At 36.2% G+C, this 27,700-nt stretch overlaps 5 protein-coding genes and 1 long non-coding RNA gene across 7 annotated transcripts in view; 3 read left to right on the forward strand and 3 right to left on the reverse strand.

Moving 5' to 3' along the window:
* Nucleotides 1-1,850: 1,850 nt before the first annotated feature.
* On the reverse strand, nucleotides 1,851-3,592 carry LOC106324718 (uncharacterized protein ycf36-like). The gene is made up of 7 exons (XM_013762691.1): nucleotides 3,259-3,592; nucleotides 3,017-3,169; nucleotides 2,871-2,948; nucleotides 2,694-2,789; nucleotides 2,569-2,604; nucleotides 2,298-2,482; nucleotides 1,851-2,202 (listed from the first exon to the last, which is right to left on the reverse strand). Exons 1-7 carry the CDS (start codon nucleotides 3,499-3,501, stop codon nucleotides 2,040-2,042), a joined length of 954 nt encoding a protein of 317 aa, XP_013618145.1. The 5' UTR covers nucleotides 3,502-3,592; the 3' UTR covers nucleotides 1,851-2,039.
* A 222-nt stretch (nucleotides 3,593-3,814) lies between these two features.
* LOC106324717 (casein kinase II subunit alpha) lies at nucleotides 3,815-5,902 on the reverse strand. Its single transcript, XM_013762689.1, has 8 exons — nucleotides 5,580-5,902; nucleotides 4,918-5,403; nucleotides 4,749-4,839; nucleotides 4,610-4,675; nucleotides 4,459-4,541; nucleotides 4,306-4,369; nucleotides 4,160-4,228; nucleotides 3,815-4,057 (listed from the first exon to the last, which is right to left on the reverse strand). The coding sequence occupies exons 1-8, from the start codon at nucleotides 5,876-5,878 to the stop codon at nucleotides 3,998-4,000; spliced, it is 1,218 nt and encodes a 405-aa protein (XP_013618143.1). The 5' UTR covers nucleotides 5,879-5,902; the 3' UTR covers nucleotides 3,815-3,997.
* Nucleotides 5,903-6,675: 773 nt separating this feature from the next.
* Nucleotides 6,676-7,980, forward strand: LOC106324722. The gene is made up of 3 exons (XR_001266725.1): nucleotides 6,676-6,874; nucleotides 6,947-7,096; nucleotides 7,391-7,980. It is a non-coding gene; the product is annotated as an uncharacterized LOC106324722 (long non-coding RNA).
* A 389-nt stretch (nucleotides 7,981-8,369) lies between these two features.
* LOC106324716 (BTB/POZ domain-containing protein At5g67385) lies at nucleotides 8,370-11,549 on the forward strand. Its single transcript, XM_013762688.1, has 5 exons — nucleotides 8,370-8,866; nucleotides 8,991-9,060; nucleotides 9,144-9,743; nucleotides 10,010-10,537; nucleotides 10,849-11,549. Exons 1-5 carry the CDS (start codon nucleotides 8,811-8,813, stop codon nucleotides 11,395-11,397), a joined length of 1,803 nt encoding a protein of 600 aa, XP_013618142.1. The 5' UTR covers nucleotides 8,370-8,810; the 3' UTR covers nucleotides 11,398-11,549.
* A 690-nt stretch (nucleotides 11,550-12,239) lies between these two features.
* LOC106324720 lies at nucleotides 12,240-13,824 on the reverse strand. Of its 2 annotated transcripts, XM_013762694.1 has the most exons (3): nucleotides 13,685-13,824; nucleotides 12,856-13,018; nucleotides 12,240-12,759 (listed from the first exon to the last, which is right to left on the reverse strand). In XM_013762694.1, the coding sequence occupies exons 2-3, from the start codon at nucleotides 12,934-12,936 to the stop codon at nucleotides 12,319-12,321; spliced, it is 522 nt and encodes a 173-aa protein (XP_013618148.1). In that variant the 5' UTR covers nucleotides 12,937-13,018; nucleotides 13,685-13,824; the 3' UTR covers nucleotides 12,240-12,318. The 2 variants fall into 2 exon arrangements, with proteins under 2 accessions (XP_013618148.1, XP_013618147.1); XM_013762693.1 differs by lacking the exon at nucleotides 13,685-13,824 and having other exon boundaries at nucleotides 12,856-13,118.
* Nucleotides 13,825-26,050: 12,226 nt separating this feature from the next.
* The window catches only part of LOC106326297 (peroxidase 73), a 4,754-nt gene continuing 3,104 nt past the window's right edge, over nucleotides 26,051-27,700 (forward strand). Inside the window, 4 exon segments of the mRNA XM_013764309.1 lie at nucleotides 26,051-26,126; nucleotides 26,129-26,235; nucleotides 26,324-26,524; nucleotides 26,657-26,822. Of these exon segments, the coding sequence (XP_013619763.1) occupies nucleotides 26,051-26,126; nucleotides 26,129-26,235; nucleotides 26,324-26,524; nucleotides 26,657-26,822 (550 nt within the window).

The following is a 27,700-nucleotide window of genomic DNA, read 5'->3' on the forward strand; positions in this document are numbered from 1 at the left end:
TCCAAATAATGTGTGTGGCAATTATCGAGACTTTGGTTCGTATGGTACGACATGAAGTAACGTGTCTTTACATCAGATCAGAGTTCGCGAAAACCATATCTAAATAATTAAGCTACATTTTCAAATGTTCATATTGTTATTAGTTTTTTTATTTTTTTTATAAACGAGCAAATAAGAACATCAGAAAGCTGGCAGGCTGGTCTATTTTATCCGACTCTCAGTAATAATGCCACGATGAGGTATTGAATATTGTCCACGTCCCTGATTGATTTCATATAGTATTAAATTTTGGGAAAAAATAGTATGTATCAGGGTTTTAATTGGACCATTCTCTTTATCTTCTTGTTTTGGAACTTGGTTAAAATTGAACTGTGTGCCTACAAAATTCACCTCATGAACACTTCTCTTCTTCTTTCAGTTATATAAGAAGTTAAAAACTAACGCAATCTATCAAAAAGTAAACTGATGATTTTAGCCTTTTAACCGTGAAAAGTTATATAGGCCGTTAATCTAAGCATTTCTTATATATTAAAACAGAAGTCACAACCTTATTCATGTGCGATTTTTTAAAAAATAGACTTATTCCTAGAAAGTAATGTTACATTTAATTTTTAATCTTATCATTTAAATTTTAGGTCTACCATAAATTTTTATTGGGCTATCAATAATTAGATTTAAACAATAAATGATCCACTGAATTTATAGATAATATAAATTAAATAGATATAATTTAATGTTGTAATATTATACCTCCATATGTTAATTATTTAAATATTTGTCGATGTTAATTTTTAAAATTATAAAGATTTTTTTAAATAAAAAAAATTATATTACCTACCAATGATTAATTTTTACTACTACCTTAAAACAATGAATTTTTTTTTAAAACTATATAGTTTATTTTAAAAATTAAACAAAAACTAAATGTTTAACTAGATTAGTAAAATATTGTTTTATTATTTCATTATTAAAATCGTAACTATATATAAGATTAGTAAAATATTGTTTTATTGTCATATTCAAAGATATTGTAACATTTCACAAATTTAGAAAGTTTTTAAAAAATTAAACTTTTCGCTTCATAGATTTATATTATCGAGTAAATAATTAAATATTTAGTTTTTGTATAGTTTTTAAAATAAACTATATAGTTTAAAATTTGTTTTCATTTGTTTAAAGTAGTAAAGATTAATCATTGTTAGATAATATGATTTTTGTTATTAAAAAAAAAATCTTTATAATTTTAAAAGTTAACATCGACAAATATTTAAATATTTAGCATATAGAGGTATATTATTACAACATTAAATTATATTTATTTAATTTATACTATCTATAAATCCAGTGGATCATCTATTGTTTAAATCCAATTATTGATAGACTAATAAAAATTTCTGGTAGGCCCAAATTTAAATGATAAGATTAGATATTACATGTAACATAACTTTATAGGAATAGGTCTATTAGGTCAATTTTTTTTAAAAAATCACACATGAATCAAGGTTGTGACTTCTGTTTTAATATATACTAGATCTAGATCCGCGCAACCGCGCAAATTTTTGTTTTCATTTATTTTTATATAAATATTTTGTTTTCAATTCGAAATTGGTATATATTATAATATATATGTGTCTATCAATTTTTAAAACATAATAAGTTTACTGTATATTTTTTTTCATTGGATAGATTGTTTCAAACTTTTACTTGTATCTTCTTCTATATATATATTTTCAGATTATTATTTCATTATTAAAATAACCGTAAACTTATTACGTTTTAAAAATTGATAGACACATATATACACATGTACCAATTTATAATTGAAAACAAAATGTTTATATAAAAATAAATGAAAACAAAAATCCGCGCGGTTGCGCGGATCGAGATCTAGTTACATGATTAAGTTGGGAAATTATTGGCCCACGTAATCCACATTTTATAAAATAACTGGTACAGTATTTGGCAATTATAGGCATTTTAATCAAAACTGAAAGACCACATAGTGCATTTGCGTTGCTGTATACTAGTTTGACAAAGTACTATTTAACAAGATCATCCCATTTGCAGTATTGACCACCGGCCAATGCACGGTAGTAACGGTCTCTGCAATAGACCGGTCTTCCATCAGCAGCCTCAGCCGCGGCTGCTGCCAAGTCATCATCAGTGACAACATCTGTGGGCAACCGAAGCAATTGTTCTTTTCTGCATAATTTGTATGAAGGAAAAGAGATGAGAGTGTGGCTCCAACCAAAAGTTATGATAGTTTGGTGTTACTGATTGATCTCTCTCCTTGTTACCTCATATTGAACTTGTTGTTGGTTCTTGAAATGGAAACCTCTGGTTGGTTATCCTTAGATGATCTTAGAGTGGTTTTAAAGAAATACTCGACTGGTGTTGCGAAAACGAATAGGACGAATGCTGAAACGAGCAAAGCTCCTGTTCCAATTAATGTCTGCTTCAGCATCTTGATTACTGGCTTCACCTGAAACTCACAAATGTAGCCTCAGTTTCTTTTTTTTTGCCTTTCCAGCATTTGAATAAGAAACATCATTGTCTGCATTCATTTACCTTGTAAGAGCCTAACAGCCTGTCCCTAGCCAATACCTGAGAAGAAACAAAGATGGAAATGCATTTAGACCATAGGAATGTTCATTTCTTGTAGTGAAAAGGGAAAAGACTTTGGAAAAGCAAACCTCTGGAGGCTTAACCCACATTTGGCCATCATACCATCCGCTCTCTTCGTATGGAATAACAGCAGAAAGTAGTCTATCTCCAACATAGCTCCATCCCTAACAACAAACCAACCAACTTCATTTATAATCCACTAATAAATTAATGTTAAGCTGGGGAGAAGTCTATTAATTAAATACCAGGTAAATTCTCAAGACAATCAACGAAACCAGGAATAAAGTCCCAGTCCCTGCAGCTATAACAAACCTCAAAGGTTCCTGCCAGGAAAATTATATTATAATCTGTAAAAAAAAAAAAAGAGTGTACAAGGGAGAGGGTCACTCACTCTGGAAGGATTAAAGCTAGCAGCAGCGATGGGAACACCAAGGACAGTGAAGGTGACCAACCAAAGACCACCGAGACGAAGAAAGAATTTGCTTGGACCCAATTCTCCCCATGAGTACAACATCCCTTCCTTCAAAGCCGAATACTCATTCACCTAAATAACCCCAACAAAAAAAAAAAAAAAATGATTTCATCTATTTATAGAGTTAGAAAAAAAATGACAAAAAAGTAAAATATACTTACAGGTCTTTGGTCGGAAGGAACTTGTATCTCAGAACTGGGATCCCAGCTTTGTCCAGAGAAACTCATGCTTCCACTTCCGTTACCTTCTTCCTTCATTGCTTTCACAGAAACTCTTACAAACATCTGCTTCTTCTTACCATCATCGCCATATTTAACGATCGACGATGAATCATAGTAATTGCCGAGCTTTCTGTTACAAACCTTCTTCGGAAGCAAAGGGTAATTAGCACTTAATCTTAGCATTGCGAATGAGTTTGCGAGTGGGAGAGTAGCGTTGATTGAAGAAGATCAAAGGTTAGTGGAGCAGAGCTCCTGAAACACGTAACAACATGCATAGCCAGAATAAAAACTAAATATTTGGTCATTTGGTTTTGTGTCTTCTGCCTCTCGCCACGTGGCGGATGCTCTCTTGCACGCAGGTTTCGCGGGTATCTTTAATTTACTCAGCTTTTTATTAGTAAAGATGCTCATAACACTTGTGTGAATAAATTTAATTGGAGAATTTTGTTTGTTATATGGGGCAGCCAGAGTGTAAATAATATAATATAACCATTCATAAAACAAATGTTTAGAACTTTTATACGTTTAATACGTTGTAATTCAATACAGAGTGTTTTAACGTTGGCCAAAAAGGAAAACATCACACACATATATTGTTTAGAAAATATTTGAAGAAAAGATCAAAACACTTAACCATCATCATCATCATCTTGCCAGACAGATCTCTCACTCCTGAGTTTCATTGACTTCTCATCCTGCTGGTTTCTGCTGCCCTTACTTGCGCGAAGTAAGCATGTGCCTGTGTCATCAAAACCAACAAAAAGAATCTATTTGCCTCAAAATGCGATTGAAACAAAAAAGTGCGCCGCCTTTTTATATTTATATATGCTAACGAACGTACCATGGCTTCTTTTGCAGTTAGTCTGTCTTGATGATCATACCGGAGCAGCTTGTCCAGGAAATCAATCGCCTACATGTGTTTAAAGATACAACCTCTGTTAAAACCCCAAGCTAAAAACCCATTTTCTTTAAGAACAAATAGTAAACCTCGGGTGAGACTAGATGCTGATTGTCCGCGTTGATGAATTTGGACCAAGGCTTCCTGCTATGCCTGTGTTTGAACCAGAGAATGATTTAGCAAACTCTTATTCTCTTCTTAGCTTTAACAGAATAATAATAACGTTTCAAGGATTCACATACCGCCCAACGAGTGCTTCAAGTTGTGGTTCAAGTTCTAACTGGTACTTATCTAGATACGCATTCAACTCATCTGTCCCAAGTACCTATGAATAACAAACAAGTAGAGAGATATGTTTGTGACGACGACAATGGAAAAAATGAGATCTAGTACCTTGGCGATTTTCACAAGCTGATCCTGATTGTCATGCCCGTAGAAGAAAGGTTCCTTACGGAATATCTATTCATGGAATATTAGGCCAAATCAGAAACATTCTGTAACAAACAAACATAATGGCACCAACGGCACTCACCATCCCAGCAAACATACAACCAAGGCTCCACATATCCAACGAATAGTCATAGTCTTGCAAGTCCACAAGAAGCTCAGGTCCCTTAAAGTATCTGATAACACGCATTTGACGAGACAACATCAGAGTGAAGCTTGGCTAGTAAAGGATACGAAGTAGTACAGGCATATACCTTGATGCCACACGCACATTGTACTCCTTCCCAGGGTGGTAAAACTCAGCAAGACCCCAATCTATCAGCCGAAGCTTACGCAGCTCATGGTCAATCATAACATTGTGAGGCTTCACATCTCTGTGCATGATCCCTTGCGAGTGGCAGTAATCCAATGCCTTCAAGAGCTCATAGATGTAGTAACGAATGTCGTAATCAGTCAGTGTAGGGTACAGAACTTTAAAGTCTGTGCTGTTGACGTACTCAAATATCAAACTCGGAGTTTTCGAGTGTTGTTGATCTCTAACAACATCAAAGAGCTTCACAATGTTCGGCCCACCGCATAGGTTCTGAAGTATCTTAATCTCTCTTCTTATCTTCTTTTTCTTAACAGGCTTGAGGATCTTGACGATGCACTTCTCCTTGGTGTTCACGTTAAATCCCTCGAACACTTCACTATACTTCCCACGCCCTACCTTCCTTACAACCTCATAATCATCTTGCTCCCTGAGACAGACAGAGAAAGCACATAACTTTGCAACTAAATACAATTACAGAGAGCTATTTAACCATTACTACCATTCAAGCTCTGTTGAGTGAGCACAGAACAAAGATCAAAGCTTTTAACTGAAACCAATTAATCAATAAAGGTGGAAACTTTTTTTCAGAATCTTCTTACTTACCCCCACTGAACATTGAGCGACTCGTAATCCCAATAATCCTTGCTTCTCACCACGTTAACGTCCGTGTACACACGAGCTTTCGACATCGCCCTCCTCTGCTCGGAAACAGAGATCTCGGCGACGAGAGGATCTGGATCGATTGTAGTGTTACCGGAGGAGACGGCGGGAGGTGAGCGTCGGATGGGAGAGTGCGCCAAAGGCGCACGTAACGTCAAGACGGCGCACACTACCAAGAGACGTCGAGGAGGCGATTCGAAGAGGAGGAGGAGGAAGAAGACGAGGAATGGCACATGTATCATTCACTACGCTCTCCCGCAGCTGATTCTGATCTCGTTTTTTTTTTCCTTCCTTTTGCGTAGTTTTTTGCGCTAACGTGGTTTTCCAAAACGGGCCTAGTAAAAGTATTATGGGCTTTGAAGGCCCATTATGTATGTAACTCGTCTACACACGTCCGATTAGTGAACTTCCCCTACCCTACACACAGAGATGGGTCATGGGTGAAGATGCTATTATGTGAGAGATCAATGAGTCTATAATTGCATAAAGCTATTGATGATCTTGACGTGAGGTAAATAAGTCAAGATTCATGTAGCATATTCTGTTTTTCTTTTCTTTTTTTTTTTTTTTTGTCAGCTGCCCAATGAATTTGATCAACCGATGGTCAGACGAGTTGATTCTCTGGGAATCATCTCCGTCTGTCCGGTTCTAATCTATATGAAAAAAAGATATAACCTCTGGTTTTAGCTTCTTTTGTCAATGTATCCGTTCGGCTATTCCTACTCTGAAAAATATGAATTAGACTCACATCTTCAAAGTTAACCTGTAGTATGAATATGAATATGAAACATCTCGATCTCCGGCGCGAAAGTTGGGTAATCCTCTGGATTTATAGTCATGTCCACTAGATCCTAACGAAAAGATATAGCTTCTGAGACCATTTCCATCGGGAGGTTTCAAAAGGAGGTTCTAAAAAAAAGACAAAAAAAAATAAATAAAAAATAGGCTAAATGCACAGAACCGATCCTTAATATGGTGTTTTTAGAATCGGTTAAAACCCATGCGTGTCCCTTTGCCATTGGGTATTTAATTTTCCATGTCTTTCTTCATCGCTCTTCCTAGATGTTTCAAGGAATCAATCCCTCTTCCTCCTCCAATCCCAATCACTCCATCTTCTCTCTAGCTTATGATCTCCATCTCCTTCTCTTTCAGAGAGGTTGATGTCTGGCGTTGGAGTAATCGTTTCGGATCCATGACTACAAAGCCAGTTCACGCAAGTCGAGCTTCGTTCTCTCAAGGTAACTCTGGATCCATGGCTACACAATCTCTGTTTTCAATCTGTATATAAACCTTTCTGATTCGTGTTTTAGTTTGCGGCGTTTACGTTAGAGGATCTTCCACTTGTGTTGGTGAAGTCACTCACCTCTGCGTTCAAGGAGAAAGAAATCAGAGAGATCTTACCATATTTGGCTTCTGATTACGCAGCCTACGATGATCTCGATTTCGAATCGTTTCTCACGGTTAGTTTTATGAATCTCTTTCGATGTGTTAAATGTGGTTTTTGGATTTGATGATAATTTAGATAATGTTTTCCTTTTAGTAATTCAAATCAAAAAGTCTCTTCCTTTTATCTCCTGAACGGATCATAGAAATCGATTGTCATGTTATTAGTCTGTGTCACACATCTAAAGGTTTATGCTTTATTGATCAAAGTCTCTCTCTTTTGTACTTGCTGATCACAGTGTAACATGTGATACAAACTCTTATTGTGTGTCTGTGTGTGTTGTTTTTCTTTAAATTTGATTTCTCTGTAGCTAATCTAGCAAGAGCTTCACTGGATTCTGGAACACAGCAACAAGATCCTAGCAAGCAAACTCAATGTTTCACATACCGAGAACTCGCCACCGCAACTAACAATTTCAGGCTCGAATCTATGATCGGACATGGTGGTTTCGGTTCTGTTTTCAAAGGAAAGTTAGTGTTTCCTCCTGGACATGTAACTCTCAACATATATCATCTAGAGTTGTGATTTAACTGTGCTCCTCTTCTTTTACTCTGTTACTGTGCTCACTCACTCTCTCTGTTTATGTTCACTCACTCACTCTTAGTTATCACTTGTGTATCACCATAACACACAAGTACACACTCATACTCTCTTGACTCTCACGTTTGTTTTCTTATTGTAGAGAGAAGAGAGAACACACGGATGTTTACATTGTTAACTCTTTTCTTATTGAATTGGATGCACATATTTATAGTAGTTTTATCTAACTACTACACACACATATTTAGACATTTAACATGACCACTGAAATCCAATAATTAACTTACAAAAAAAAAAAAATTTAGGAACCTCAATGAGGTTCTCCCATTGGACGATAAAAAAATTAATTAGACTACCAGAGGTTCTACACTTTTCAAATCACAAAATTAACTACTAATTTATTCATTAGAACCCATAAGGGTTTCTAACCGATGGACTTGCTCTGATTCTAGCTTCCTTCTCTTATTATTATCGTCACTATTTCAATCTTTTGAACTTTTCGATGCGAATGTGTTATATTATTGAAAGACACGATTTATTGCAAGATTGGGATGAGTCGTAATCAAATGTTGGGGGCATATAGTGACTTCAATTATCAAAAAAAGGAAGGATTTAAATATGATAAGACTCTTTGTAGGGACCAAGACTTCCATCGTTCATGTTAGCTTTATACTCCTTCCCTCTCTACTCTATTCCATAAACGGATAAACCAATAAATAGCAAGCATTAATATTATACTTGTAAGAGATATGTACACATGTGGAGAGGAATCAATACTCTTTTTCTACTTCATTTTGGAATTATTTGTTTTGGTATAGAGATGTGTCTGATCCACATGGACCCTTCTAAAATCTTCAAACCAAACCATTACCACACAAACACACAGTCCTTGGACCTCTATCTTGTACTCTCCATGAAAATTACTTAACAGCCCTTCTTTCCTCTTCTTTGTCCTCTTCTCTGCTCTTGGAGTAAGGGTAGTTTGTGGTTTTCCTTGTTTGGAGAGTTTAGGTTCTCTCTTCTCTGTTTGGTCGCACATTAGAGAAGAAAAGAGAGAAAGAAACTCTTTTGGTTGATATTATTCTCTTTTTATTTCTTAACGGCACAACTTCTTCATGAGAAGGACTTGAAATAGTGTTCTATGGTTGATTTCTTGAGTGAGAAGAAGCTGCGAGCTTAGTGTTCGTAGTATGTCAGCAAAGAAGAAAGATCTTTTATCTTCAGCCATGAAGAGAACCAGTGAATGGTTTTAAATCTCTTATTTAGATTATTTTACTTCTCTTGGGCTATTAATTATTATTGTACTTTTATTTCTGGATCCATTTTTTATATCTAGTTTCCAAGTTAAAATATTTGTTACATTGTATCAGGATATCTTCTCAGGAAGTCTCTAGTGATGTCACCGTTCACGTAGGAGAAGCTTCTTTTTCACTGCACAAGGTAAACTCTAGACCTAATATTTATCGATTAATAATTTAATATATATGATGCAAAGCCAGTGACATGATCAATCTCTCTTGTAGTTCCCACTCTTGTCCAAATGTGGGCTTTTCAAAAAACTTGTGTCTGAATCTACAAACGATTCAGATGCTACTGTTATCAAGATCCCAGACATCCCTGGAAGCTCTGAAGCATTCGAGCTAACAACTAAGTTCTGCTACGGTATTAACTTCGATATGAGCACAGAGAACATTGCCATGCTTCGATGTGCATCAGAGTATCTAGAGATGACAGAGGAACATTCTGTAGAAAACCTCGTTTCAAGATCCGAAGCTTACTTTAACGAAGTAGCTCTCAAGAGCTTATCGAGTGCCATCACAGTCTTGCACAAGTCAGAGGAGTTGTTGCCCATTGCTGAAAGAGTGAAACTCGTGAGCCGTTGCATCGATGCCATTGCTTATATGACTTGTCAGGAGAGCCAGTTCTGCAGTCCTACGAGTAATAATAGTAACAGTGAGGTTGTGAGCAAGCAGCCTGTGGTTGACTGGTGGGCTGAAGACTTGACTGTTCTTAGGATTGATTCGTTTCAACGTGTTCTGATAGCAATGATGGCTAGAGGGTTTAAGCAGTATGGGCTTGGTCCAGTGCTTATGCTCTATGCTCAGAAATCTCTTCGAGGCCTGGTGAGTTTCCTTCAAACACAAGTTACCATTATATAACAGAGTTGTTAAGGTTTTACTTTTATTCACTCGCACAACCGCGTGAAATTTCTGGAAGTTTTTTATACAGAGATAGGTCTCTAAATTACGATTTTCTTTTAATTAAAATTCTTTAAATAAAATGTTTATAGGCCTCTAAATTACGATTTTTTTAATTAAAATTCTTAAAGAAATGCTTATACATCGAGAATCTTAGATCCGGCCTTGTTAATCAGTTTGGTTCTTTGCAGGAGATTTTCGGTAAAGGAACAAAGAAGATTGAACCAAAACAAGAACACGAGAAGAGAGTGATTCTCGAAACAATAGTAAGCCTTCTTCCTCGAGAGAGAAACGCAATGTCAGTTAGTTTTCTCTCCATGCTTCTACGTGCAGCTATATACCTAGAAACAACGGTTGCTTGTAGGCTTGACTTAGAGAAGAGAATGGGGTTACAATTGCCACAAGCGGTTCTTGATGATCTCTTGATTCCTTCTTATTCTTTCACTGGAGAACACTCCTTGTTTGATACGGACACTGTTCAACGCATTCTCATGAACTATCTTGAGTTTGAGGTTGAAGGAGTCAGGTTAAGCAACAATGGTGTTGATCTTGCTGGTGACATGGAACGTGTTGGTAAACTGATGGAGACTTATTTGGCTGAGATAGCTTCTGATAGGAATGTGAGCTTGCAGAAGTTCACTGGTTTAGCTGAACTTATTCCTGAACAGTCCAGAGTTACTGAAGATGGTATGTATCGAGCCGTCGACATCTACTTGAAGGTAACTATGCCAGGAATGTCATTTTAATGCATCTCATGCGGATTAAAAAATTTGCAAAATATACTAATATACTCCTATTTATATATAACTAATTAAAAATATTTTATTACCTATTAAAAAAAAAAGTGATCAAATATATAAAATAACATTATAAATTTAAACTTGACTCTATTTAAAAAAAAAAAAAAATTACAAAGTGACATTATTCGTGAAACATAGAGAGTATTAAGAATTTAAGATAATAAACATATACATTTCATTTGCACTATCTTAATCAAGGCTATTGCATGAATTATATGTTCTTCTTGCAGGCGCATCCGAATATGAGTGACGTAGAGAGGAAGAAAGTATGCAGTTTAATGGATTGCCAGAAACTATCACGTGAAGCATGCGCTCATGCAGCTCAGAACGATCGTCTTCCCGTTCAAACCATTGTTCAAGTCCTTTACTATGAACAACAACGCCTACGAGGAGAAGTCACTAACGATTCAGATTCTCCAGCACCACCACCACCACAACCTGCAGCAACTGTTCTTCCACCTCCTAAGCTCAGCTCCTACAACGACGAACTCTCCAAGGTGAAACGCGAGAACCAGGACTTGAAACTGGAACTTCTCAAAATGAAGATGAAGCTTAAAGAGTTTGAGAAAGAAAATAATGAGAAGAAATCATCAACAACAACAACCATGAGCAGCAATCACAGTTCTCCAAGATCAACTGCTTCAATGGATAAGCCTCCATTGCCAAGAAAGTCATTCATAAACTCGGTTTCAAAGAAACTCGGAAAGCTAAACCCTTTTGGCATCCCACCTAGAGGAAGAACCAAACCACCTAAAGATCGGAGACACTCTATTTCTTGAAAAAAACATAGTATATAAATACATGAGTTTATGTTTAATTTTTGTTGGGACTTCTGAGTTCTGATTCAAAGGTTTTTCTCTACTTATAAACATTTGTTTTCTTTGTGTGTTTATGGTGTTTATTCCTACATAAAGCTGGTAATTGTTTTTAATGTAAACTTTTTCATCAAATTTTAAGAATACACCATTTACAGTCATATTTATATATACTGTGGAGCTTCTGAGGATTAGATCATAGATACAGAGAACTTGGAATTCTAAAGCTGATAATGATCTCAAACAAGATCTTGGGGTCATGTATCAGAATTTTACTATTAGATTTTTAATTCTCTTTAATTTGGAAAGCAGAAAATATATAAAAATCATAACTAAAATGAGGGGAAGTAGGTGATGTTTGAAGTCTGAAGGGAACATGCCAGCAGATAGTGCATGTTCTTGTCCCTTAACTACTTCATCATTGGCCCCTTTTTTTTTTGTGGTAAAAGCCCCTTTTATAACTTCTCCATTATTCTTTCATTAACTATAATAATAATGCTCCAATTTCTTTTTCATTTTCTTTCATATGTATATAGAATGTAAGGACCGAACCTTGTGTAGGTATACTTAAAAATCTGAATATGTAAATTCTGGAGATGGAAATTATATACGTCGAACTCAAAAATAATTAATAATCAATTTTTGTAAACAAAGTAAAACGTTTATATTGATTTAAAAATCATTGTAGTATATAGTGATCAGTATTCTCGAATTTTAGCATTGTAGTATTTATATTGATTTTATTTACAAGAAACCTAGAAAGAAACTATAGAAGAAAATTACTGATAAGCATTAAAAAGATCACCTGGTAAAAATATACTAAATCGAAGAGAGGAAGAGAAATCTATTTCAGAATATAGCTACTATGAATATTATTTATTATTATCAAATAACATTCAAGGTCAATGCTTGAAGCCATGGCTGCTTCTGCTTCTGATGTTTCATTAATCTCTCTTGTTCTTCAAGATTGTTGAGGTTATTATTGCTTGACCCTGTCGAAGACGACGAAAAGCTCTGGCGGCCGGAATTTAAATTTTCGTCCATTATCTCCGGCCAAGAATTCTTTCTCTTCTTCTTGTTCAGTCTCATCAAATCGCCACCGTAACATGACGGTCCAAGCGTTAGCTCTATCTCACTCTCGTCCATAATCTCTATATTATTACCACCGGATTCTCCTCCGCCGGGAAAATTCACCGGTTGGTCAATATCATGGTCAACTCTTCTGATGAACGTCCCTAGTCCTGAACTTACATTATTCCCCTCGTTGATCTGCATGTTCTTCATCAAAATCTTTTGGACTTGATATAACCTATGAAGCTCATATACCTGAATGCATATTAAAAACCATATATTCATTTTCATTTTCATGTGTTTATGATGTAAGATGGAAAAGATCAGAATCTACTAATAATCAGTAATTACCTGTTGCTTGAACGTTTCTTCATGTTTAAGCATAGCCATTTTCATGTACTGCTGTTCGTACGGATTGAGAAGCTTCTCCATGTTCCAATGAATTAAGACTTTATTTCATCAAGATCTCAAGAAGATTCGATCTGAAGAACTTGAAACTTTGGTTTGTAATAATCTGTGACAAGAAAAGAAAAGAAAAGAAAATAAAATTTTATTTTGTCTGCTAGTACTCGATTTAGATTCTGCAATTTTTAGCCACTAATGTTATAAATCTGAGCACACATGCGCAAAAAAATATCCTCATCTATCTATACATACAAAATCTCATACATATTTATCGTACTTACTAGACCAATTTGGTGGTTTTTCATGTTATTTCCCTTACACGTATGTCATTCTTGTCTTTTCATTAATAACATTCGCTTACATTCTTGTGGACTTTTCTGGTTTTTCAGTAAGAAACTGACGTTAAGTTTGGTGGGGGTAACAATAGAGATCTTCAATCGAAGTGAGTTCGAACAAATGATATTTTTGTTTATATTCAAGTGTAAAATTTGAACCTAAAAAGTACCCCATTTACAGTGATAATATATAGACGATTTCCTTTGATTCTAAAATCCAAAAACCTAATAATTCAAAACAGAAAGCCACATTCAACGCTCCTAAATACATGTTTACAACTCTTTCTATTTTGCTGCATTGCAAAAGGATTTTCATTAGAGAATACACACGAAAAAAATATAATCAACGAATTCATTAACTATATACTACAAGCTGATGAAGACATGACAAACAAATAAATCAAAGTAAGAAAATAATTAGGAGGATTACCATAACTAACCTGAAACAACCAGGTTTAGAAGTCGGTTTTATGATGGAAGAATATGATGAGCACGACTAAAAGCGCCTTTTAGGTCATGAAGAGAATAATGAACATAATAATGAGCTTGAGATCAAGTAGATGATCACGAGCTTAGAGATGAGATGGATTGGTGCGTCACATTCTTCGTAGTTATATATACTGCAGCTATATTATTCTGAAAGAAGTTCTCTAATTTAATGATTATTTAAATAATAAGGGTTTAAGTAATCATTTGTTTTGAAAGCATTAAATTAATCTATTTCTCACATGTCACAAAAACCAAAGTGATTGTTATATACTCATGAGTCATGCCGAACAAACAACATAGTCTTCAGCCAATAGCCTTCAAAGGTTCCTCTAAGAAATATGCAATTTGCCGCCTCCCCAGACAGCTCCAGCAAAGCTTCACTTACAATATATATAACTGTATATGTATGTCTACATAATCGAATTCATGAATATACATGCTTGACAGATGAGACAATACTAGATTCAATTTCGGATCCATCAGATCCACATAATTAACTTCGTCCATAAATTATAGAATAGTAATATTCATGGCTTGAGGTTTATATATCACTCATGATTCTTTTTGGTCTTAAATTATACTAGTATATTATATAATCATCTTTACTATCTATATCATGAATACCTAAACTATATCGGAATACCTAATAGAGATCTTTTGCGTGTAAAATATTAGCAAAATTTGTGTGTTTGTATACATTGTCAAATTAATGTGAATTAAATAAATGGTGAATTTAGTGGTTGTTGGAGACTTTATATCTAATAAACCTTACAATAATAATGATTCGATCGCGATGATAATTCTGATTAAGAAATAACGGGGAACATCTTATATGGTGCTGAGCTTGAATCACATGCAACCCAGACTAACAAAGCTACAACTCCAGTTGTCTTAATATATATTTATAACTATGCATTATAGAAAGAAGCATGGTTATTAAGATTTATAAAAATGTAGATATGCTAAAATAATTTGAAGTAACAGACTTTTGAGGGAATAATTAAGGGAAAAGCGAATTAGAATCTGAGAATAGGTGGCATGTCGTGGGTCCGATAAGTCTTGTAGGAGAGATCTTAGCCGTTGGATTTTGCTGAGGATGTCCTTTCGAACTGTTCAAACTTCAAAGTACTCAGAGCACCATTGACCCAACAACCCATAACGGGTGTTTAATTTTTTTTTCCTGATTAAAAAAAAATAAAAAAATAGACTAATCGCGGATCGCCACGTGTCAGTAGGACCCGCAAACAGTACAAACAGCGGTGCTTAAATATGCCGCAAAAGAGCTGGTATTTAAAATTTTGTAGATTCCACCCTAAAACCAATCCACTATTATATTATGTTTTGTTAAGTATCCCTGTAAACACTGGGGTTAATGGTGCTCTTCAGACTGACCCAACAGGATCTGATCTCCACCGTATCTACGAAACACATATAAAAGTGACCAAATAATTCTTCTATAGGTAATGATCACAATTATTTCTAGCGTTATTTATTTAAAGGTTTTCTGATTAAATGTTTCTGGACTGACTTTATTTATCTAAAACGAAAAATGATTATCTTGTTGAGTTTGCATGTTATGTCATATTTAAATTAATACAAGGCATGACTTAAGAGTTGGACGTGTTGTGTTAATTTTATCTTGTTGAGTTTGCATGTTATGACTTCTTCTTTTTTCTTGTGTGCACAGTTTGCATGTTATGTCATATTTATAATTGTGTAACGGGAACAACATCAAATCCTTTGCAACTCACTAGTCCTAATTCAATGTTCTTTTATAATAGCTAATTATACATAAGAGCAGATTATGAAGAGAGCTGACTTGGGTTAGTATATGGACGTTTGTTTTGTGCAAGGTTATTATATTTTGTTTTAGAAAATAGATAAAAAATCTAGCCACAAACGAGTATGTGACAACATATAAGTATAACATGTGACAACTAGCTACTAATTTTATTTCTAAATCCAAAATAAAGAAACAAACGTTGGAGAGAGAGGCACGCGTTGCCGGAGAGGGGAGGGGCAATGGCATGGAGCCTTGGGTCTGATCGGCTCCCTCGTTTGTGGAGTGCTCTCACTCCTTCCTCGGAATTTGTTTGTAAACATTGAAAATCAATTGTTTATTTTTAAATGGGTCGGACTTATAACAAAATTAGATATATGGTAGCCTTATAGAATGAGCGATCGAGAGTTGTGAAGAAGAGGAAGAAGAGTGTCTTTCCTTCTTCGTAGGTTGATCTCGAACCAAACAAGACACTGACTCCTGCAGTCATGTCTTGTTCCTCGTATGCTACGATCATGCGCTTATTTCGACGACTCCCTTTAATTTGTTTATTAGCTTTGATTTTCTAAAAAAGTTCCTTTAAATTTTCCATTTCATATTATTTTGACATAACATTTAAGAAGACTCCCTTTAATTTGTTTATTAGCTTTGATTTTCTAAAAAAGTTCCTTTAAATTTTCCATTTCATATTATTTTGACATAACATTAATTAAGAAGACTCTATGATGCTTTAGAAAGGACTAAGATGTTGTAGTTTCCTGTTTATACACATGAATGTGTATGTGTGTGTGTTTTCACACATGCGTGTCTTTGTGTGCTTTGAGGTTAAAAAGGATATATACAAACACTACATGCATGCATGCATGTAAGAATCTATACTGTAGGTTTTCTTTTAGCTATAATATAAACTAGGAGATGTCCGCACCGGATATTATTCTATTATGGTTAAGTATGATGTTTTTAGATGATATCATTATGTGGTCAGTATTTATTTGTGAAGAGCATGATTTAATATTTTATTGTGTTATGTAGTATTAGGTTATAGGTTAATATATTATGTGTTCGTCTTTTAAATAATGTGTTGTTGTGTATATAGTAGTATTTGTTAGTAGTGAATTGAGGTTCTGATGTAAAACATATTGAATTTCAATAACTTTGAATTTAAACATTTGTTGATTTTAACATTAACGGATTCAGCGTCAAAATTGTATTTCATATTTTCACATTTTTGAACATTATTCTTTTTTTAACAACATTAAACATTATTCTTCTAAGATGTTTTTTTCGTCTCCGCATATTTTGACTTGAAACGTCACCATCTATGTATTTTATTTACATTTCTGGTATGCGGTGTTTCTTACCATCGCCAAAAAAAGTCTCACCTTTGTTGCTCTTGTTTTCCCTCGTCTTCTTCTCTTGTGAGATTATCTGATATTTGTTGTAGATCAGGTTTATGAATTTCCAGTTGTGTGGTTGTTTCTCATGATGTTGTACACTGTTCTGATCAATATCGTTTCTCTTCTTCCTTAGATTTGGCTAATGTTAGGAACTACATCTCCTTGCGTTGGGTCAGAGTTTAGTTGTATTCATCGTAGTTGGCTTGCCGTTGATAGTCCCTGCTCGTCTTGGTTTTCAAGATCTAATTTTTGGTGATCTGACTTTTATGTTCTCTCATAGCTCGAGGATGGCTCCACAGTTTGCTGATTTTGTGTAGTCTCTATTTCTTTCTTTGTTCACTCATCTCGTTGCACTTTTCATCGCTGGTTGCGTCTCTGGTGGCTCTCCATTTCACCATGTTTGCCACTCAGGTTTGGATAGTGTTTTTCTTCGCGTATGTTTTGTGGGCTTGGAAGATTATTTCTTGTCTCAAACTTGAGTTCTGGTTTATCTGTGGTTGGCTTTCATTCTCCCTCCATTACGTTGTTTTGCTTCTTTCCCTGCTTCCTTGGTATATGTGTGTGGAGTTAGTCTGTTGGTGCTTTGGTCTCTTCTATTGAGAGCTTTGTGGGTTTTCATTGGCATGAGCTCCTTGTATGTGGTTGTTTTGTTTGTGAGGTGCTTCTTACCTTTTAGCTGGTGGTTTTGCTTTATGCATGTGTTTTCCTGCTTCGTGGTGACTTTGATTTTCCGGTGATTATTCTTCCTCTGATCCGTTTTTTTGGTGTTTTGGGTTGATGTTTGATCGCGTTCATTTGTGTTCTAGACCTTTATTGAGTTAGTGTTACTATAGTATTTTATTTTTTCTTTGTGATTGTGGAGATTTAAGTTTAGATTATGTGTCTTACTCTAGTTTTTTTTAGTTTAGTTATTTTATGATTTTTAATAGTAAAATAAATTATAATTTGTAAATAAAATAATAGAAAATAGTAAAAATAATAAAATAGTAAAATAGTAAAAGCTTATGTTATTTTTAGTTGTGAATAAATAAAATATTTAAAATCGATTTATATTATTTTTATTTTTTCTTTATTCATCTTCAATTTTATTGACCAATAAAATATATTATAAAACTTCATATAATAATGGTTAGTGTGAAAAAAATTATAGTGCACAATTAAAAAATACTAAACGAATCTGCAATATAGTGTAAAAGAGGAAGTACCTAAAATGTAAAAACAAAAAATATATGGAGACACATGTCATCAAACTCCCTTGTCATTTGTCATAAGAACGGAAAAAGTTAACTTTATATACATAGATTGAAACGTTTGATAACATAAGCATAATATAACTGAATTTTACAATTTTTCAGATGAAGAAAGTTATTATTTTTAATCATAAATATTTTTTTAATATATATGAACAATCTTAAACCTCAATATATACAAAATAAGTATTAGTTTATTAACAGCATAGTTCGAACTAATTATTAGCACTATTTTTAAAGAATATAATTTTTTATTAGTACTACTTTATTAAATTGAATTTGGTTTCGGGACATGTTGAGAAAATCAGAATTACGGCTTTCTGAATTTCTGAACCTGGGGTTTCCCATTTCATAATCACGAGCTTGATTATCAGAAAGTAAGATGTTTCTACAAAGGCAAATAAGATGATTAAACAAGTAATATTCCATTAAGGTGTCACTGAGGGCAATTATGATGACTTTTTTTTATCAATGGGCAATTATGATGACTAATGGGTAACATCTCGGCTTTATCAAACGTTTTTTTTTTTTTAATATATCTTAAATTTACTCAAAAAAAAAAAATAGATTGTCTTTGCAACAAGTGCTACAAATTTGTAATAAAAAGAAATTATCGTTCTAGTTTACCCGTGCCATTCCTTCTTTAACGTGTAGCAAACCACACACTCAAACTTGCAGCATACTTTTGATCTCCCAACTTTATGATGGAGCTACATCGGTTTCGAATATGCCTATCAAGCATAGTAACAAGGGTGGAGATCGAGGTTGGAGAAGCCCCATGGCGCCTGTCGTTTCTTTCTCGCCAAAGAGAATGGAGCGAGACCTGAAAACCATAGCGAGTGAGGAAAGTAGTAATCATATCTTGACTATTATCAATGGTGAGAGCCATTATATCTTCCCAGATTATTGTGAAACGAGATCCAAGAAGACCATTCATCAGCTGTGTCCAGACGGCAGAGGTGTAGGGACATGAGAAGAATAAATGGTTACGAGTTTCGAGTTGATTACAGAAAACACATGACGGGTTGACGCTTGTGTTCCAAGTAAGCATACGATCCCCGGTGGTTAGACGGTTCAGAATGGCCAACCAAGTAAAGAAAGCGTACTTTGACGTATGATGCGTGAACTATACACCTCTGTACCAGTCTACAATGGTCCCTTCCAAGTATTTTTGGTGTGGAAAACAGGTTTGTATGTGTCCAGGGAGTTCTTCCAGACAGAGTAGTCTGCCTCCTCTGGCTTTATCAAACGTTGCTTGTTTATACTGAAATAAATAGTACAGACAGCTTTTAAGAAACTTTTTTCTGTTAACAAAGCACAAATTCTAAAAACAACTATACTAACTAAACTAGTAACTATGTATGTGAATGATATACCACGATTGCTTGTGAGCATTCCATATTACTTTATCAATTCCTTTTTTTAACATATATTATTATTGAAAGGAGTCATACAGTAAAGCCATTACAAACCATGAACAAACAAACAAAGCCGGCTATCAAATAGGACAAGATACCGGAGACACAAGCCCACACGAGGAAGACGTAGCCCAAACACTTTATCTGTTCTTATTTTGTCTATGTATGAAATAAGTGAGATTGTAAAAGTGAAAAAAAAGAAAGAATAGGTATTTTCTATATCGCTGAAACTTTGCTAGATATTTTTTGGGTTCAATTTCTGTTCGCTTTCTGTTTTCTGAAAAAAGGGTTTAATTTTTTTTTTCTTTTTAGGGGTTCAATTTTTTTTGTTACAACTTACAACCAATCAATTTGTTTTTCAAACGTGCCTTGACAATATAAAACTATATCCGCAATCTATCTATTGAACATATTTTCTCTTTTTAGAAAACAATCTTACAGATCAAGCTAATAAGTTTTACAATTATTTTTTTAGTTACGGTTTAAGATATTGAATATTAACAAAGATGATTACAATTTCATAATATAAAAAGATTACAATTTTAAACTTTTGCAAAGTTCGATTGATTTGATCCATGGACATACGAGTTTAACCTAGCAAAACTGTACAACTACGTAAAGATGGACATGGTTGACAACAATAATAAAAATGGACATGATTAAGAATCTTTATATACAGATCTTTATTAAAATGGACTTGGTTGACAACAATATTATTTGGTCACCGACTCACCGAGTCCTATAAATTCAATAAATAGATAAATTGTTGCGATTTTTGCTATGCACGAAGGTCACGTTTGAGCATCTTATTGTCCTTTGTTAAATTTCCAATGTCAAATGTCTTCTTGTTGCTATAAGGAGTCTTTTAGATTCCCTTCGATACAGCCACTTCATCCAATCTCGGTTAGACCGAGCCATGATCAACTGTAAGTGGGCTGAAGTCTTCCCCTCTGGATGTTGTGAGTACCTAAGATTTGAAGGCTCGGATCACCGACCAATACTGATCCACCTCAACCAGCCAACAAACAAGAAGCGCAGTTTGTTCCGTTTTGACCGAAGACTTAAAGACAAGCCGGAGATAAAAGAGATGATCGAAGAACATTAGACAACAGAAGCATATGAATCGTTTCTATCCAAGATAGGCAGAATCAGGAGGAAAATAATGGAGTGGACCAGATTGCAAAACAAGAACAGCAAGGAGGCGATCAGGGAGGCGCAAATCAAACTGGAAGAGGCTCTCTCAAGCACAACACCAGACCAAGTTGAGATATCGAATCTCACGCAGCAGCTGGAGAAAGCATACACCGAAGAGGAGCTCTACTGGAAACAGAGAAGCAGAATCCTTTGGCTCCACAGTGGAGACCAGAACTCTGCGTTTTTCCACGCTGTGACCAGGGAAAGGTGAACTATCAACAAGTTCTCTGTGATAGAGGATGGCAATGGACAACCAGTCTTTGAAGAGGATCAAATAGTAAAGACCATTTCAGATTACTATAGTGATCTCTTCTCCTCCAAACCAACTTCCTCATTACAAGTGATTGACGAGGTTCTCTCCCCTCTTATCACTGAGGAAATGAATAATGCCTTAATTAGGATACCAGACAAACTCGAGATCAAGAGAGCAGTCTTCGCTATCCATCCGGATAAAGCGCCTGGCCCTGATGGCTTCTCAGCCTGTTTTTACCAAAGCTTTTGGGATATAATAGGCGATGATGTATCAGCAGAAATTGGGAGCTTCTTCACATCAAACACACTCGATGGTCGCTACAACGAGACCCACGTGAGGCTCATTCCAAAGACCAAAGGTGCGAAGACAGTTGCTGACTATAGGCCAATCGCATTATGCAGCACCCATTACAAGGTCATAGCAAAGGTGCTCACTAACCGTCTGCAGCCAATTCTTCAGACCATCATCTCAAGAAACCAATCCGCTTTCGTTAAGGGCCGTGCAATAGCGGATAATGTGCTCATTACACATGAAGTACTCCACTACCTCCAAACCTCCGGGGCCCAAGTCCGATGCTCCATGGCTGTGAAAACAGACATGAGCAAGGCGTACGATAGGATTGAATGGAGCTTCCTCAACAAAGTACTCGATAGACTTGGCTTCCACTCCAACTGGATCACATGGATTATGGAATGCATCCGATCAGTCTCGTACTCGTTCTTGATAAACGGAGCAGCTCAAGGAAAAGTGATTCCATCTCGTGGAATTAGACAAGGAGATCCACTCTCACCCTACCTCTTCATCCTATGTACTGAGGTCCTCTCTAGACAGTGCTACAGAGCAATGCAGGATGGGAGTTTGGCTGGGGTCAAGGTGGCAAGAAACTGCCCTCCCATCAACCATTTACTTTTTGTGGACGACACCATGTTTTTCACAAAAACAAGTGTCGCCTGCTGTGAAGCGTTGAAGCGTGTGCTCTCCTTGTATGAAGGAGCATCAGGACAGTGCATCAATGTAGGCAAATCGGCCATAACCTTCTCTGCGAAAACGCCAAGTGAAGTGAAATCCCGGGTCAAGGAGCTACTTAATATACATCAGGAGGGAGGAACTGAAAAATATTTAGGACTCCCCGAGCATTTTGGAAGGAAAAAGCGTGACATCTTTGCAAATCTCATTGATCGGATCAGACAGAAATCGATAAGTTGGTCTACGCGATATCTCTCGAGTGCTGGAAAGCAAGTACTACTACAGGCGGTGCTTGCAGCTCTCCCAACATACACAATGTCATGCTTCAAAATGCCACTCTCTATCTGCAAACATATTCAAAGTGTACTGACCCGTTTCTGGTGGGACGCAAAACCAGAGACGCGGAAGCTATGTTGGGTATCATGGACAAGGTTAACTCGGCCGAAAAGAGCTGGGGGATTAGGATTTAGAGAGATAGAGCAGTTCAACAATGCTCTGCTTGCGTAACTCGCGTGGAGAATTCTAAAGGAACCTCATTCCTTGCTGGCCCAAACTCTTATGGAAAAATACTGCCACAACTCCAGTTTCCTTGATTGCCTAGCCCCTGCCTCCGCCTCGCATGGATGGCGAGGTATCCTTGCAGGTAGAGAGGTTCTTAAAAAGGGTCTTGGCTGGATAGTGGGGAATGGAAAAGATATACAGGTCTGGTTTCAACCTTGGTTACAACTCGACAGACCAACAGCTCCCATAGGCCCTCCAACGCAACAAAACGTTAACCTCTTCGTAGCGGACCTTCTAAAGCCAAATTCATCCGACTGGAACCTACAAGCGATCAGAGAACATCTACCATAGTATGAGGAAACCATTAAGGCGATCACCCCTAGCGAGTGTAACATGAAAGATGAGTTAGTATGGCTGAAAGACAAGACTGGGCTTATACTACAAAGTCCGGATATGCAATGGCCAAACTCAACTCGGAAGCGGAACCATCTGATAGCTTTGACTGGAAAAAGCGCATATGGCAGGTAAATACCTCCCCAAAACTGAGACAGCTGCTCTGGAAGGCTACAGCAGGAGCTCTGGCAGTAGGATCAGCTATCAAGAACAGAGGTATCGACACAGATGCGAAGTGTAAGCGATGTGGTACTCATGAAACTGAAATTCACGTCTTGCTACACTGCCCGTACGCTTCAAGAGTCTGGCACCAAGTCCCCTGTCTACACTCACCAGCTTCGCTAACTCAGAGGCCCAACTCAGTTACGGCTCTACTCAATAGCTGCAGCAAGATCATCAACCTGCCTCCAACAGGCTTAGGAGAAGTACCTATCTTCCCGTGGGTCCTGTGGACCTTATGGACGAATAGGAATAAACTCTTGTTTGAAGATAAAGATTTCTCTGTGGAGGAAACAGTACTTAAAATTTTACAAGATTCAAGAGCTTGGAAGGGAGCTCAAGAATCAAAAGAATACCAAAAAGTGCCACAGTGTGTGGATCCTTCCCTGCGGTTGCCTAACATCCTACGGCCTCCTATCTTTTCTATTTCAGGTACCACCTCTTGGAGCCTCTACCAGATGCGGCTTGGGATCCTAAGACGGGAAGATGTGGCATGGGATGGCATTTTCGAGATGATACAGACGCACCAGCAGGAAACTTTTCATCAAAGCGCCGCCTTGTTCCCTCAGCCCTTGTAGCAGAGGCCCTGGCGCTAAAGGCCGCAGTCCAATCTGCAGTGTCTCGAGGTGTTGACGCCATTAGAGTCTTCTCAGACTCCAAAAGTCTCATCTCTCTTCTGGTCACTAAGAAGAACAATGTATGGATTCAAGGAATTCTCTTTGATATTCATTCTCTATCAACTTCCTTTAGTAGTATTTCCTTTCATTTTCTCCCCCGTGGGGGTAATACTTTGGCTGACTCACTTGCTAAGGCAGCACTACTTTCATTGCCTAACTATCCGGGTTGTGGATGAGTGTTTTGAACCCTCTGTTTTCTTAGTTTCTAATCAAGTACGTTTGCCCAAAAAAAAAAGATTCCCTGACCCATTAAAAGTAATATACACTATAGTTTTTTGTAGAAAATTGTCTAATATGCTCTTTTTTTTTATCATCTGTTGGATTAATTCAAAAACATGGAAGTTTTTACACAAGTCGGCAAGGAACACATTCCTTACAGAGCCAAGAACCGACAAGGATCATTGTCCCTTCGGAGCCAAATGAAACTACAAGGTAATGGACAAAATGAAAAGATGGAAAACTAAAACTTGAGCGGCGAATCTTCTTGAGAGAACCGAGCAGGTGTCCTGATGATAACAACGACTGGGAAAGAGTGCACCGATCTTCAAACTACAGTTAGAAACAAGTCAAGGAAGCTTGTTTGTGGACTTGAAGATATTTCCTATCCAGAGTACCAAGAACCAAGTTAGCAGAGACCTCAAAGCTCGCACAACATTAAGCCGGTACTCCAGCCATATCGTACCACAAATAGAACCCATTTGGATCTTCATATGAAAACCGAGAAAAACACTCTTGTCACTAACCAAAGCAGAAACCGTCCACATTTATTGAAACAAGAATCGAGGCTTAAGCGTAAACCATAATCATCCATCTATACCCAACCAACCGAGCATATAGAGAGTGTGGAAAGAGTTGAAACCGCAAGAGCTTGAGATCCTTAGACGCCAAAACTGAAGTGATTCGTAAAACACTTAGCCACATATCTGAACCGGAACTTACTACCACCACGAACCAGATCACAAGTACAAACCCAGAACAGTCAGGCAAATGAATCTTTTCTCATCACAAAAACGACTCCTCCACACTCCTAGCCAGAACGTAATACCGATAAGAACTTACGACAATTAGAGGCCGCAAACAGGATAACTTCAGGTGAACATAATCCTTTGATTTTCACCGGTGACGGACTTCGACCAAACCACCCAAGACCACCGTAAAGGCCACTCCAGATACTGAACCTTTTGCTTCTCTGAACCTTCCCAAGCTAGAAAGGACTCAAAAGCTCAGATCTAGTAGAAACCACATCGTCGAAGACGTTCACGGACTCCACCAAAGCCATTCCTCGCACCGCTACAACAGCGACGAGAAGAGAGCCATTGAACAGACCTTCAGCTTGTTAAGATTCACGACCACCAAGCCTAGAAACCGTAGAAACTACAATCGAAAAAGAAATATGATAAGCCCAGGGGTTGAGCTTATCTGTGTAGAACAGAAAGGGGAGAAGATTGAGGAAGAGCAAAGGTAGAAGAGAAAATTTAGAGGAAGAAATTAGGGATTGAACCCGTTGTTTGATTGATGATCGTAATCGATACCTTTTTCTGATATGTTTTCCGAGTATACATAGGAGTGTAAAAGGCCTAGACAGTAAATAAAGAAATAAAAGGAGATGGACCGGCGGTGGTGCTAACGGAGCCACCACGTGCCGATCGACGGAAGAACCAGAGGCGCCGCTAAGAAGGTGAAGACAAGGGGTCCAGAGAAATTAGGTTTTTTTCTACCGTTAACGTCTAAGAGCATGATTATTAGAGGGTTCTTAGAGTGGAGTTCTTAGCGGAATATAAGAACCTGTCTCTTAACTTTTAACTAAAAAAATTAAGAACCGGCTCTTAAAACTCTTATTTAAGAACCGGTTCTTAACTTTTTTAGTTAAAAGTTAAGAGACAAGTTCTTATATTCCATTAAAAACCCCACTCTAAAAACCCTCCAATAATCATGATATAATATGCTCTTTTGAAAATACTTAATACAAAAATCAGAGAAAAGGCCCGTAAAGTCAATTAAACGTGGGCCCATAGCAGCATGAAGAAGTAAATACATACGTAAACAATCTACAAAATCAACGATTAAAATTAAAATGTCATTTCTTTTACTAATTCTAATACCAAATTCTAATCTTCACAACACGTACATCTTGTAAAAATAGAAAATATGATAAAGTCCAATTGACGATTCCTATAAATACAGTTCCATAGTTTCCTCATTTCTCATCAACTCGCTCGTACCATCTTTCGGCATATATAAACACATCACTTTCTAATCCCCAGACGAAATGGCGCGTTTAGGTCTGGTTCTCGCCATGGCTCTTTGCCTTACCATCTCTGTGTTTCCGGACACAACCACTGCTCAGCTAATGTTTAAGCTATCGTGAGGAAAGTTGTCCAACAAAAAGTCAAAGAGACATTCGTTACTATCCCAGCTACTCTCCGTCTCTTCTTCCACGATTGCTTCGTTAACGTAATGCTCAAAACTTTTGATAGCTTTTCTTTATTTGAATTCTATAATATGGTTACTTACTTACTTACATGTTGCTTGTTATATATAGGGATGTGATGCGTCGATCATGATTCAATCAACGCCTAACAACAAGGCCGAGAAGGATCATCCAGACAACGTGTCTTTGGCCGGAGACGGATTTGATGTTGTGATCAAAGCCAAGAAAGCTCTTGACGCAATCCCAAGCTGTAGAAACAAAGTTTCTTGTGCTGATATCCTTGCCCTAGCCACCCGCGATGTGGTTGTCGCGGTGAGTTATATAAAGTCATTTATCAATCTTAAAGAAACTATAACTAGTACAAAACATTCTCCTTAATTATAACCAACAAAAAAAACACAAGTCTACCCGATACATTAAAAGTAGCTTTTGGATGTGATTTAGGCTGAAGGACCGTCGTACCCAGTGGAACTCGGAAGGCGTGACGGTTTGGTGTCGACGGCTGCTAGCGTCCACGGAAACTTGCCAAGACCAAATGACAACGTTGACAAACTCAACAAGCTCTTTGCCAAAAACAAACTTACTCAAGAGGATATGATCGCTCTTTCAGGTAGTAATATTAACATTAAATATCTACTTTATTAAAATAGAAGTACAAATAAAAAATAATCTTAAGACTTACAACTTAATTACAACTAGACCATGATCCGCGCGCCAGCGGGTATGAATTTTCGGTTTATGGTTATTTATTTAACTAAATGATGTATTTGTAATATTTGATGTATTATATTCACCAACTAAATAATTTTTTTGGCATCTTAAACCATCTATTTATGATGAATATTCGATATCATATACAAAATTGAACAAATAGACGTAATTAGAGAATTGTAGACGATATATAAAAACAATGGTTATTAATGTAAAATATGAAGAAATATTATATCATGACTTAGTATGGCATAAAAGATTATAAATTAGTTATACATGTTTAAAGAAAATAAAATGATTTTTAAACTTCTATGAAAAATTTAACATATAAAAAAAGGTGATGAATTAGTCATCAAATTGTAAATAATTCCATACTTTTGTTAATAATAAATTATTTATAGTCTTTGCTTTTCGTCAAGATAATTATTAAATGTCCATAACATTAATATGTTAAAAAGTCATATTATGAAAGCCCATGTTGTAACCTTTTTTTTCCTGGAAGTGTAACAAAAAAAAATTACCTTTAACTCTTCGTTTTGTTTAAGTTCTGTGTCGATAAAAGATTAAAAAAAATCTCTCTATCTTTTTCAATGTTCAATTTGAAGCTTATTATGCGAAAATCATACGCAAATATAGGCAATTGGTTGGAATCTCTATATCTTTATATTCTTATAAATTTTAAATTTTAAATTTATTGTTCCCTCTTCTGCAAGCAAATCAATTACCGAAGTAATAGATCAATTGGTTGGAATCAAATATATTCTTATAATTAGTGTA

Source organism: Brassica oleracea, chromosome C2 (genome assembly GCF_000695525.1).
Source record: "Brassica oleracea var. oleracea cultivar TO1000 chromosome C2, BOL, whole genome shotgun sequence".
Taxonomy (NCBI): domain Eukaryota; kingdom Viridiplantae; phylum Streptophyta; class Magnoliopsida; order Brassicales; family Brassicaceae; genus Brassica; species Brassica oleracea.

Bases quoted from the DNA above. Each gene is read 5' to 3' on its own strand.
- LOC106324718 (XM_013762691.1), bottom strand. From the start codon at position 3,501: ATGCTAAGATTAAGTGCTAATTACCCTTTGCTTCCGAAGAAGGTTTGT. The intron at 3,170-3,258 runs GTAAGTATATTT...GGGGTTATTTAG, and splicing joins TTCCTTCCGACCAAAGACCT to GTGAATGAGTATTCGGCTTT. The intron at 2,790-2,870 runs GTATTTAATTAA...GTTTGTTGTTAG, and splicing joins TTGTCTTGAGAATTTACCTG to GGATGGAGCTATGTTGGAGA.
- LOC106324717 (XM_013762689.1), bottom strand. From the start codon at position 5,878: ATGATACATGTGCCATTCCTCGTCTTCTTCCTCCTCCTCCTCTTCGAA. The intron at 4,676-4,748 runs GTGAGTGCCGTT...TTCCATGAATAG, and splicing joins GTTGTATGTTTGCTGGGATG to ATATTCCGTAAGGAACCTTT. The intron at 4,058-4,159 runs GTACGTTCGTTA...TTGATGACACAG, and splicing joins TAACTGCAAAAGAAGCCATG to GCACATGCTTACTTCGCGCA.
- LOC106324716 (XM_013762688.1), top strand. From the start codon at position 8,811: ATGTCAGCAAAGAAGAAAGATCTTTTATCTTCAGCCATGAAGAGAACC. The intron at 8,867-8,990 runs GTTTTAAATCTC...ACATTGTATCAG, and splicing joins ATGAAGAGAACCAGTGAATG to GATATCTTCTCAGGAAGTCT. The intron at 9,061-9,143 runs GTAAACTCTAGA...TCTCTCTTGTAG, and splicing joins CTTCTTTTTCACTGCACAAG to TTCCCACTCTTGTCCAAATG.
- LOC106324720 (XM_013762694.1), bottom strand. From the start codon at position 12,936: ATGGAGAAGCTTCTCAATCCGTACGAACAGCAGTACATGAAAATGGCT. The intron at 12,760-12,855 runs GTAATTACTGAT...ATATGCATTCAG, and splicing joins AAGAAACGTTCAAGCAACAG to GTATATGAGCTTCATAGGTT.